At 41.4% G+C, this 13643-nt stretch overlaps 1 protein-coding gene across 2 annotated transcripts in view; it reads right to left on the bottom strand.

Annotated features, from left to right (window-relative positions):
* Positions 1–13643, bottom strand: part of adgra1b (adhesion G protein-coupled receptor A1b) — a 185236-nt gene that overhangs the window by 146029 nt on the left and 25564 nt on the right. For both annotated transcript variants that reach the window (XM_086180610.1, XM_086180609.1), the window contains exon 3: positions 726–797. In XM_086180610.1, the coding sequence (XP_086036736.1) occupies positions 726–797 (72 nt within the window). The remainder of the gene's footprint in view (positions 1–725; positions 798–13643) is intronic.

Below are 13643 nucleotides of genomic sequence, written 5' to 3'. Positions count from 1 at the left end.
GCAAAACCAGAAACGGCGCATCCCAGTGGTATTCCCCCGGGATGTGTGCATGTGACTTGACCTTTGGCCACCAAAACTTGTCAGTTCATCTTTCAGTTTCAGTTGACGTTCGAGTCAAATTTGAAGCGATTCCCTCAACACATTTCACATAAATAAGACACCCAAAAATACAACGCTTCCAGTCGACTGCTTTTGACAACGGAGGCATCGAAATAATATGCATGCTGTACAATTCAACAAAAGGAGTAGGCAGTCTGAATTCAGTCAAATGTTTACATTTTGAAAATTAGGAATGACATCCTTTGCCTGTGCTAGCTGAGCCTCCATAGCTCATGTCCATGCCTTAAAGGTTGAGGCGGCCTGCTGCTGTGAACTGTCACCAGAGGGTTGGTGGTGCTAGACCGCAACATCTGAGCGAAGAAAGCAACAAGCAAATGTCATCTTTTTTCCTCATCTCCTGCTGATGTGCCCTGTGGCAAAACATGAAACCCACCCAAAGCCTATCGTCTTACTGGCCAGCACCCAGTTACAGACGTGTCCATCCGTGTTAACTTAAGAACGTGCCCGCAGTGAGCTTTGGCTGAACAGAGAATGCTCTGTCTGACATAGCGCCTCATTTCTGCTTCATTTAAACATTTCAGTCCTATTTTTTTACTCTGTACTTTAAGAAGGACTCGTCCCTGTGTCCGCTGGAATAGGTTATTATAAGACTTCATCATACTTACAGTCTCCTCAGAGCAAGCAGACCACGGAAGGCCCAGGGCTCCACTGTACTTATCAAATTATTCTTCAGATCCCTGGAGAAGACAGACAGACAGAGAGAGAGGAGACAACAGTTAAGATGGCAGGAGTGAAAAAATGAGAATATTGAGTGCTTCAGCAGAATAAGTCTTGTTTAAGCACGACATTTTTAACAATGATTAAACATTAACCAAAGTATGAAACAAGACATATCTCTTGTAATTACAGTTGGTTCGTACAAAGTTTAAAAAAAAAGTAGACATTTGTTGAGCCCTAAGTGTTTTTGAGACCATTTTAATCTATTACAGAAGCACCTGTTAGGTGGACAGCACAGGCCATTTCCTGCATTCTTATGACTAAGACCACATCCAGCCAAGAGGACAACACACACATGTTGTGGTTCCAGACAGGCACTCCTTGTCCACCCCCACCTCTGACGCTACTAAAAATGGATCTCAGAAAAATCTCCTCTCTGGTTTTTCTCAGTGGGCCAAGAAAAATTTCCTGAAATTGTGTCCCTGGTTTCCTTTAACCCTGCACTCTTTGTCCAGTGTGACGAGAATCAGAGGGGTACTCCTGTTTTTAACAAACTGGTGTGAAAATACCACTCATCAGATCCAAATGTTCTTATTTAGTCAACAGTCACACATGCAAGATTAGAGCCTGCCAAAAGAAACTTGACAAGACCGGTAGGACTATTAAAGTCACAGCCATTGTCCTCCATGGTTGTTCCTGAACATTCAACAAGCACGATGTGACAGTGGGTGTTTGTCGACTGGGTAAAAAGTGTTGTATTTCACACTGTTGAATATTTTTCTACTCTGGCAACCAGACACTCAGCCCCTCGTCATGCTACTGGCATTTCCAGCTGAGTAAAACATGCAGCACTACCCTTGGAAATAATCAAAAACATACAGGTGTCCAAAAATGTGAATATATTTTGGAAGAAATAGGAAATTTATTATTAATTTTGTTGATTTAAAGTATTGTTTCGAGGGGGTGGCATGGCTCAGATATTTAGAGGGGGTGGTATGAATCAGAGGTAGAGTGGCCATCTGGAAACCGAAGGGGTCGCTGGTTCAAACCTCACTTCCTCCGGTGACCATGTGGGAGTATCCTTGAGCAAGATACTGAGCCCCTAATTGCTCCTGATGGCCCTGCAATGGACTGGTGACCTGTCCAGGGTGAACCCCGCCTCTTGCCCAATGTCAGCTGGGATAGGCTCCAGCCCCCACCCTGTGGCCCTTAACGTGTTAAGCAGTAAAGAGAATAGATGGATGGATGGAAGTTTTATTTACACAATCACACAATACAACTCAGAATATTAGTGGGGGAAAAAACACTGTTCAATAGTCGGGATATTGTGTACCATTAGGGCTCCCAAACTCTCCTTTTGACTAGTGAAGTACGAAACCAGAAGAAAAAGTTGGGTTTTTTTTAAATCTGAGTAAAAGCCTCATATGTATAATTTTACAATACACATAATTTTCGGCATTTAAAATATTGTAAGCGCTTGAAGATGAGAAGCATAAAAGTAGAATTATGGAATTGTAGCGGTGTGCCTCGGCGATGAGTGCCTGTCTGACCTTTAGCCTCTAAAATGTTTCCAGTTCATTCCTGGTCCCAGTGGATTATTGTACTATACTTGAGGAAATTTCCTCAAAGCGGTCCTGAGACATCATGATCACGTGAGGTAACATTGACTTTGACCTCTGACCACAGAAATGTTTTCAGTTCATCTGCGAGTCCCAGTGGATGTTTGTGTTAAATTTGAAAATGTTTCTTCATGATATTCATATTCATATTCATATTAATGTTAATGAGAATGGGAAAAACAGACAACCTGAAGAAATAATGCATAAACATCTGGTTCAACTAGCAGGAAGTGAAGACTAACTCCGCGTCTGTCGTCTGCCTTGCTGGGGTCACGAACACAACACACCAAACACTCAGTGACCAACTCTCAAAGGTCAGGTTGAATTGTGTGGCACAAATTGTGAGATTACTCTTGTAACCTGGTATTTAAATCTGAGCTTAGTTTGACCTCAACTGCTAAATATAGAAGTGCCCCAGTTCTGCTGACTCATCACAATCAGAATTACCGAGAAGACGTCGTGTAGACATTCAGTCAGCGAGGAGCAGCACTCCTTCGGAAGGACACTGGAGTTGCCTTCCTGACAGACTAACCTCCTGGTCCACTCAGGTCAGCCAACGGCTAGCTCTCATCTCTACTCTCATCCAAAACTGTCTTTGATCATGTACAATGTGCTGCAAAAGAGCAAGTGGAGGGTGGAGGCTGGAGGTCAAGAGGTCATCCGTTGTGCCTCTAGCACCTTCTTTCATCCTGTCTTGCAGCCTTTTGCAGCTGCGCTCTGCTGAATTTCCTAAATGCTTACATCTTATCGGTTGACGGCGTTACCAGTGGGCATAGGGTGCTGCTCTGCGAGTCTACAAACAGGTAGTGTACCGGAGCCTGTAAGTGTCATGAGGATATGCTGAAACCCCAAAAAAGAAAATTGAAAAAATAGGACACATTTCAACTAGTTTAGGTGTCATGAAAGACCTTGAAAAAAAATGAAATCAGAGGGGGAACATAAAATCTTAATTGCAAAACTATTTACTCTTCTGATGCTTTCTTCAGATTCTCAAAGTTATTAATATTGTAGGTGTATTCTTCTGCATTATGCCGCAGTCCTCTCATCCACTGACTGTGGCCTTGTCCACTGTTTGTTTCTCTGGCTTCCTTTCTGAGATGATTTTAAAACCCACACTAAAGAATGATGTCATCAAAGTTAAAACAGTGATTTTTATAGTAATTATACCTGAGCCAACAAGTTTATGCAAACAGACATTAGAAATCGCAGTTGTGTGTATGTGTTCCCCTCACAGACGGGGCGGGTCTGCTGCATAGTCTAATAGAATGAGTGCCAGCGTGTCTAAACAATCAAAGGAAACCATTTGAAAGTCCATTCAGCATCCTGTTCTGCATCCTTTTTAGTGATTAATTGTCTGGTATCATGTGTAATGTTTTCTTTCAGTCAGCCCCGCCCCATCTGGTTATCCAGACAGGCTAAAAAAAAAAAGAAAAAAGAAAAAAAAAGCTCCAGGTATTATTTGGGGTGCACACACCCTGAAGTGCATCTTAAGCCTCACCCTGCTCTGGGGAAATATCTGCTGTGGTTTTTACTTAATACCTGGATGGAGTTCAACAGGAAGTAATGGACACAACAGTCAAACACGCCATGTAAACCATCATATGAATAACTAGCTGTCCCAACAATAATAACACAGACGCTAACTGCTGTAGCTCTGGAGAATACCGATCAAAAGCCTCCACAAACTGGCAAGCACATTATTATAGTAAAAAAGCGTACACACACAATGACACACTCAGTTTTAAAATACGAGTAAGAATGATAATGTACAGGATTTCAGCATATTATTATGAAACTACAGCATTTTGAATGTACTCAAACTGTGTTCCTCACAGTGACCTTCACAGACAAAACCTTTTCAGTTCATCCTCCAATCCTGTGAACATTTGTTGCAAAACTGAAGAGATTCAGTCAAAGATTTCCTGAGATATTGCATCCATGTGAGGTGACAGTGACCTTTGACCCCCAAAATTTTAAGAGTTCCCCGCACTGGTGAGATATTGCTTTCACAAAAACTGGACAAATGGACAACTTTGGTGTGGAGAAATTAAAATTTTGCGAATCAATTTTTGTCTTATCAATACTATAAATACAATATTGAATAGAACACACTAGATGTTCTGCTTTTGAAACTGTAGGTTCTTCGCAGCACAGGTGCTGCACACATCATCACACCTCCTAGTTTAAAATCTGACTCCTACATTTCCATGAAGCATCAGCGACATCATCATGGGACAAAGGTGTTCAAGGAAGGCTCTGTCAGGTCGTGACGAACAGCCAAGATGTTTATGATTTGGTTAAAGAGTTAAAGAAATTAGTTAGGTGATAATTTTACGGGTTTTTTTCTTTGGAAGAGCCAGAAATTAATAAATGCCTTACCATAAAATATTTTCAGTTTTTGCTGAAGCTATATATAACTAACTCACCTTCGTTTATGGAGTTTGTAATAATAAAAATAAATAAAATAATTAAATGACAAGAATAAGATCCCATGAGGACTTGCTGAAAATAATGGAGTAAGTAGAGGTGAGGGGCCCACAGTTTCAGCCTTTGAACACTCCTATCAAAGGAGATCTGAGCGGCCATCACATGCAAGACAAATGAAATGATTCGCTATTATGGTGGACTGCATGTAAATCTTAATGAAAAGCTCCTCCTGTCTGTGCTAACACCAATGCAGTATTTATTATTTTCTTATTAATAAGAGATACTTGCTGGATTCATGGCTGAGCTACCATTCCATACATATGTTTGTGTTTAAAGTTGCACCGGCGTAATTTTCATCTTATCAGCTCACGAAGGGAGGGAGGTGCACGCTGTCTCTCACCCTCCTCGCAATGAATGGGACCCACGCCGTAAGTGTAGATTGAGAGAGAGAGAAAAAAAAAGTCAGCGCCTGCATTTACTTGAGCACTGGCTATGACCGAGAAAGCTGAAAGCACACACAATGTGCACACCCTAAACATGTGCCGCCCCAGAGGTAATTGCCTCTACCGCCTATGCCAGTAAGCACCGCTGGTTAAGTCTTTAGCAGCATATAAATTACCGCACATCAGTGGTTCCCAACTATGGTTATGGGATGCACATTTCTACTGAGTCATTGGGGTCATGCTCCATACATCGGCCAGATTAACATCCATTCAGTTTTATTCCATCCATGTCTCAAATGCTTATCCTATTCATGGCTACGGGGAGCTGGAGCCAATTCCAGCACACACTTAGTAAAGGTACACCTGGACAGATAAGCAGTCTCACACACATATGGATTACCTTGGGCAGTTCTGAGTAGGAAGAAGAAACCAAGCATCTAATGGCTAGCCCTGTATTTTCCAGTGTTTTTTCTTTTAATGCAAAAAATATGGGTCTTTTTGTGCTCTGTTTTGATTAACTGGCTTAATATCTTATCTCATGCCTGAGTGAACTTTAAATACTATAATTTTGTTTTCAATTTGCAAGATGAAAAATGAGGAAGGAGCAGCAAAAAGGCATCATGATGGCATGTCCTGGGTCCACTTATGCTACTGTGGTGCTGTCCATGACTGGAAGGATGTGTTCCCAAACTGTGGTACACACAGTTGCATCAGGGGATACATGAGAAAAAGACCTGTAGCATCCTCTCAAAGCCCTCCATCAAAACTAAACCAATGTTTTATTTTTGACTCACTTGCATTAATCCTCTGATTGGCTCTGACCCTGTGCATCTCACTCAGAGGCCCTAGGTACTAGCCAGTCAGAGGCGGAGTAGGGCTGTAAGCGGATCTTCAGGGGATGCAAAACCTACACTCGAATGTCTAATTCACTCTGGGTCTGAAAAACCATGGCCCCTTTAGGGAGCCAATATGTTGCCTTGCTTGCCTCAAATGTGGACAAATTGTTGAAATTACCTCATCCTACACCCATAGGTGCAGCAGAAACTGCCAGTGGATGCAGAACATAAACTGAAGACAGTCAAGATGGTCGAAACCATAGTAAATGCTCCTGGGGCCTCCAGTGTTGTCTCTGAAAGAGCTAGCATGAATTTTAGCAGTGCTAGCCGAGCCACTGGTGGTGCTAATACCATCAGTGAAGGTGCACATCATCATTCAGGAGGAACATGGCTTTCCAAATTTTGAGAAACCACTGATCGATGATGATGGTCACTGTCTCCTGTGGCATGTTTCACTCAATCCCAACCATCACACTCTCTGAGCTATTTTGGGAAATTTGATTCAATAATCACTCAATACTATTTGGAACCACAAGAATGTTAGAAGAAATACATACATTTAATTACACCAAAAACAGGAGGAGGATTTGGTCTTCTTCCATCTTAAAAGGTACCACCAGGCAACTAATTTACATGGAATCTATCGCCTCCTGATCCCTGATGACTATTTGAACAGTCTAATACCTGAGTTTCTTCCTGGCTTACATAACAGGACTTTTACTGAGTGGAAATACAGAGTCTTGGTTGTACATTGGCAACATATTTGGTTCATTTCAACAAATTAAACATCCCACCGTCCTCAGAATTCTACAGTTATACACAAATTAGAGATTTCATTTGGAGGTTTTGAAAGGATCCATTCAGCTATTGAAACTTTCTGCTAATATAACCAGAGGGAGAGAGAAGTGCACTCACCCCCCCTTTACACCAGAGACAGAAAATGTGAGAACTAACATTATTAGACAGGGGTGGGGGTGGGGGGGATTCAAAGATGAAATAACAGAGGAAGTCTGGGAGGAGGAGTGTCCTGGAAATATCAAGAAATGTTCCGTAAATGTCAGACATGTATTATTCCAACTCAAAGTCATTCTAAAAGTCCATCATACAAAATCAAGATTAAATAGGATATATCCATAAAATATCTAGTACTTGTACAAAAAGGCATTCATATGAAGGCACCTTGTACTATTTTTTGTAGTTTTGTTCAACATATTAGTCCATTTTTGAAGGAACATATTGAATTTTTTTTCAAAAGCTTACGATGTCGTAATAAAGCAAGATACCTTCACCGGCAATTTTATTATGTATAGCACTAGCAAAAAGAAAAAAAAGAAAAAAAGGTGACACTTCACTTTATTGGAATAGTAAACTGAAAGGTGAATTTAGGACATGAACTATGTGTTATACTCAAAAAAGAGATGTATTCAAAAGAAATGAAAACAAAATATTGGGCACCCAATTAAAATGCTCCCAGCAACTTCGACCAGTGATCCTGAGCTTGGTTCTGAATTAACTTTCTATATAATTTCTATCTTTCTATTCCTTGCTTTTATCACTTCTTCAGGTAGGTTCAGCTGCAACCATCTACGGTATATTCTTGTTTCTCAGGGACGCCTAAAAAGGAATTTCTTCAAATAAAGTACAAACTTCCCCTGGAACTCAAGGATGAACTGAAAAGATTTTGGGGTCAAAGGTCAAGATCACTGTCACCTCATAAGGGACGGTTGCGCTGTGGTTAAGGTCATGTACCCTACGTTATATCTGTCACCTGACATGAAACATTCGAAATGTTTTAAAAGGTTATTGGAAATTTGCACTCATTGTCATTCTTTTTTTGGGGACATTTACTGTTGATATGTACAATCTCAGATTGGTCAAAAACTTCATTGTCACAGATGTCAGTATTATTTGGAGACAGTGTGCTGCCACTCACGAAGTTTTGTCTGTCTCTGCTTATTTGAGCAACAAACCGGAGGCTTTTGAATGGAAGGCCCCTGTTATGAAAACCAACACGTCATTATACACTTTCTCAGCCCCCCCCCCCCCCACCACCACCACCACCACCACTCTGACTGACCTCCAGCATCCCTGCTCACAGTTTCCACCTACACAGAACTTCTTGAATAAATGGCGGAGAAAAGAAAAAGCAGCAGAACAGCATTGAAAATGATTTTCACTTCACATTTTTAACAGCCTTGTCTTCCCACTACTGTATGAATCATACCATTTCATACAATTCTGTTATTTAAAAAAAATAACTCCATATTTCCTGTGTCACTGTTTCACAATAAAGCACTTTCAGAGAGCGGAGGAAATTATTCTGCCTGCGGCTTTTAAATGTAGGACCGAGACAGCACTGACTTTGCTGCATCAGCATATACCGCAATCGCAACTTAACACAGCAAAGTGGATCAAATCAGAAAGCAGGGCATCTTCTAACTACCCTTTACAGTAATGGTAGGGGAAATAAAATCTACAGTCAGATAATAGCCTATCTCAAAAACAACAACAACAAAAAAAGGTCTGGTTGTGCCTTCAGCTGTGGTAAACTGAGACCAAACAGATGAAAAGCACCTTTGGGGAGACTTGCCCCACATATCCACTGTAGATACAGCTGGAGCAGCTCAAATGAGATGAATGTTTAAACAATAACCATTTTATACTCCCCCAGCCCTGCATGTTTGAGGGCCAGCAGCAGCCCTCACTGTAAACTCCACCGTTTGTGGTTAATGTTTGAAAGGCTACTGATGTGATTCCCAATTAATTTAAGCTGCAGTCTGAAGCTCAGCTTGTTCTGTTTTCTCCTGAGCCATGTGACCCTAAGCATATCAGGCTGTTCACTATGTGACACTAATGGAGCAGATTCCTCCCAGAATCCGGACCATTACCACATCACACACTCACACGGAGAGCGAGGTGTGCACCCGCATACACACCGTGAATGCAACTACACACAAACACACACTCACTCACACACTGCCTGGACCACACACATGCTCCAGGCAGCGCCTCAAGATAGAGCACTGCTTTCCCTTTGATAGCGTAGAGCATTTCATCATGCCCGGACTCCCTGAACGGATCTTAATCCTGATGTAATTATCAAAATATCATCTTATTCATAAAAGGCCAGTTTCTACATGTAGTACACAAGTAAATAAAAATGAAGCCTGCTGCGGCCACTTGGGCACTCACCCAAATGGAAAGTGATGCTGTATGATGTATTTGATTATGCGTGCACTTAATGAAATGAGACGATGACACGCACTCATTTGTGCAAAACATGTTTCACAGAGGCGCGCTGCTGTCCGTAGCGCTGAATATTTGCGTACATGAGGGCTCCAGTAGAAAAGACGTGTTAGAGGGTTTATACTCAGGTCAGGGCAGTGCAGACACATGCGGGCACACTCACGAGTGCTGGTTTACATGATATTTTATGTTTGAAGGTGGAAAAAAAATATTTTGAGGGTTGATGTACACAAGGACACTTGGTTCCAGCAGAGTCAAGTCACTTCACTTCAACCTTTTCTCCACAGACAATATAAATTTACATATTCCAGGGATTAATGCATCCCTGTTGATCTTTGCCCATGAAACAGCTCTTCACCAAGTTTGGTCAAAATCAGCCTCATATAGCTTTTGATGTAATCCCTCAATATGAGTAACAATATTATGGTTATTATGATTAATTCCCTACTAAAGTATATTTTATTCAGCCTTGAGGAGAGTCTGCAGATTATACGGCAGTATGACAAGCAGAGTAAAACCTGAGAGTCAGAGCCCAGGGTGAAATCAGTCAGGTGATCAGATAGTTTGTGGGATTTTAACATCACCGAGGTTTTCCCTCTACCCAAACGAGTATAAAAGTTACAGGTCCCATGATTTTGAAACATAAACGCAATTGTTAGAAGTACAAAACTTACTTCGGAGAACAAACTTTACTTTACAGGACAGACAGACGATGTCTACGTCCCCACATCGAGCCTCTGTTATTGCTGGGATGATGTTTATCATCACATTACATGGTATCAACAGACCGTTTTGATTGACAATAATGCTTTGGATATGTCGCTGCTCCCTGCTATCGTGCACGTTAAGATGAGGTCTAAAATTAGATTTCCCTCCGCAAGGAATCAACCCCACCCATCACCCTCCACCCCCAAAGTGATTTATGCGATGAGTCAAGCTAGGCAAACTCGTGCCCATCCCTATATTACGATTAATCATATGCCAATATCAAATTAGTTTCATGCACTGAAAGAAAACAAACAACACCAGCTTTAATCCAGTCTTCTACCTGCATCCAGATACAGATCATTGAGTCGTTGAACAGATAAAGATGCCGATGTCTGGGTGTGTGTGTACTAGATGGATTAATAGTAACACTGTGAACTCCTCTACTCTCTCAGCACAACACAGCGGTGTCGTATTGTCATTGAAAGAGAGCTCATATTGTGTTTGAGCAAGTGGAACTGAATCACTGATTGAAAGGATCTGTTCGTTTCTCAGTTTTGCATTCCTGCTGGTAGGCGAGGTAGCAAGCAATGAACTATGATTTAATGTGTTTCGTTCACCATGAACAACAGACTTGCATCATTCCCTATATTACTGTACCACTGTGTAGCCCCTGAGCTAACAGCTAATGTAGCATGCTTTCACTTACAAAGCCACATGAACTCCCACGCATCGCGCTATCGTTCAAATGTGAGGCTGGCCTCTGATGGGATGAGAGTGGAGAGACTCGTCGGCGTTGCTATCGTGACTACGTCAGATCTGTTAAATGCAAGGGAACCATTTATGTTCTGGAATTCATTGTTCGATTAATGTATGACACAGCGAACAAGAGCAGTAAGTGTAAGCCCTCACTGTAGATGAGTCAAAAAGACTAAAACAAAATCTGAGAACTGGTTCACATTTACCCAGTTCTGATCATATTTTAATGTATTTTTTCAGTTCCTATATGATTTAGATACACATCTGCTGATACCAGGGCTCTTTTTTTTAATCATTCCATGTCTTATTTCTGTTACTATTTTGGTGCATATGTTAAGTTTTGAAAGTGCGTGTGCAGATTACACACGGACTTAGAAAAACACCAATACGTGAAATGAGAAAGTGAACTTAAATACAAACTCTGCTAATAACACAACAAGAAACAGGTGGTAGAAGACGAGGGCAGGGAAGGCGGCTGACAAAGACCGATCACCTAGTTGAGTTCTGTCTGAACTCAACTAGGTTTCAGTTCAGTGAGTCGGTGGAGGCTCTGTAATTCATTCACTGATACAACGCAGTGAAGTTGAAATGCCAAACTGTAGAGCAGCTAAAAACAGCGTTCATCTCTGATATTCAACCCAGAAACTTCTAGAACCTCAACATTTATAAAAGGAGTCTGGCGCACTGTCAGATGGACACCACTTCTGGGAGATGGGGATCATCACAAGCAGAATCCTGAGCTGTCCAGTGAGTCAGTACAGTGAGTCAGACTATAGTGTCAGCACTGAATCACAAGCATTGAATAATGTGGTGAACGAATCTTTTGAATTATTCTTTTTGATAAACCAATTCTAGCGATCCGGTTTTGCTCTGGGACCCAGTATGAAAGAGAGCTACGGGAAGGTTTTGGACAGTGACCTTTGATATATCTTATATTACAAGCTTTTTGTGTCCTTCAAATAATGTAAACGAAAAGCATGCCCATGCTTTTCCATCTCTGTTGCTGCTCTTAACTTAAATCTAACATATTAGCATTAGCAGCATATTAGAAACGTTTTTTGAAAAAAAACCATCCATTTTCTACTACTTATCCTGTTAAGGGTCGTGGGGGGGCTGCAGCCTATCCCAGCAGCCTTCAGGCGAGATTCACCCTGGATGGGTCACCAGTCCATCGCAGGGCCAACACATAGAGACAGACAACCATTCACACTCACAGTCACACCTACGGTCAGTTTAGAGTATCAGTCAGCCTCATCCCCTCTTGATGTCTTTGGACAGTGGGAGGAAGCCGGAGTACCCGGGCCCGAACCCCGAACCTTCTTGCTGCGGGGTGACAGTGCTAACCACTGCACCACTGCACCGCCCTTTATTAAAAACCATTTATTTCAATATTTAATATTCATGGGTCAGTTTATAGATGCTTTGAAAGCCTGGTCCCACACTCAGCCTGACAGATACGCACCTACTGGTTTGTACATAAATATGTTTTGAAAGCTCACTGAGGAGGGGGTGGGGAGGGGGGGCTGTAAGGCAGTTCAGTCCAATTAAACCAACTCAATGTGTATGAATTGTGACGGGCTTGTAAGTAGTGCTGCCAGAGCCTCGTACAACAATGAACTTGCTTCTGTGAGTGTTTGCATAATGGAAATATTACATAGGGTGAGCACCAAAGCACCTGTGGGCATGAATTAATTATTCAACCTTCTTGGCAACATACACCACATGATCAAAAAGCCCATTTAAAGCAGTCAACACTCATAAATGTAAAACTGGTGGTATTCCATATTATTACTGAAGGTATTTTTACAGTATTTTTAAAACCACACAGGTTTATACTGCCGAAAATATGTGCAACACAAATGTCTCAACAGTCAGAACTCATTTGTGGCGATGACTAAACATTTCACAAACACTGCCAGGGTGCAATTCATTCTTTGTGGGTGGGTGAGCAGTGCTTATGGGATATTCACTGCGATTCTCTCAGTTTTCGCTTAGAAGAATAGGAAAGGAGCAAGGAGGGGAAAATAAAGTCACTTATGTAAAGACAACTTCATTTCAGCCCACATTCAAAATTAAAGCAGTCAGATGAAACAGACTGAAGCATTTTTATTGCAGATTGAGATCTAAGAGAGCCTGAACTGGAAAGAAGATGATTTCTTTCTTAACAGCTCAGCAGCTGTATCCAAGTTTGGAAGTGGCAGCGTCATCAGTGAGAGGTATTTCTATCAGGATGCAGCGAAGGGTCAAGGAGAGTATGAAGGAAATTGTTCAAAGAGGTGTGTTTGATGCAGGTCCTCTTAATATTAAATAGCCAACAGAACTAATTAATAAACAACTACCAATAAAGCTGGAAATATTAGAGATTACTATTAAATTATCATCGCGGTGCGCAGCATCCATCTGGTATTTTTTGGGCATCAGGGATCAGCCGCATTGTGTCACTGAGCGATTACAGTTGTGTCAGCACTCGACTTGTGCAGTTTGTCACTGAACGTTGCTCGGTCAAAACAAATACGCTTGATTGAGTGACGTTTAGTGCTGATGCTGCTAATCCAAGATGGCGGTTATGGCGAACTGGATGAACCAGGATGTCTTTAAATGAACCCTTGTGCTCCACTATCATTTTATTTAAATACACATGACCGCTTTCACAGAATGACATGAAGACATTTTCTGTGCTAAATGCAAAAGTAATTCTATATTATTGAATTTTTCATGAAATGCGTATTGTATCCTGCTCTCTCATTCTCCTATGCTACTTTTACCATCTATTTTTCCTTCAGTGTCTGTAATTCATCGACACCTATTGCTCACATCAAAGACCTCTAAAT

The sequence above is a fragment of the Aulostomus chinensis genome, chromosome 16 (assembly GCF_037954235.1).
Source record: "Aulostomus chinensis isolate RoL2024-O1b breed Wild chromosome 16, RoL_Achi_v1.0, whole genome shotgun sequence".
Taxonomy (NCBI): Eukaryota; Metazoa; Chordata; class Actinopteri; order Syngnathiformes; family Aulostomidae; genus Aulostomus; species Aulostomus chinensis.
The sequence above is the reverse complement of the archived record's forward strand: the minus strand, read 5'-3'. Positions and strand labels throughout refer to the sequence as shown.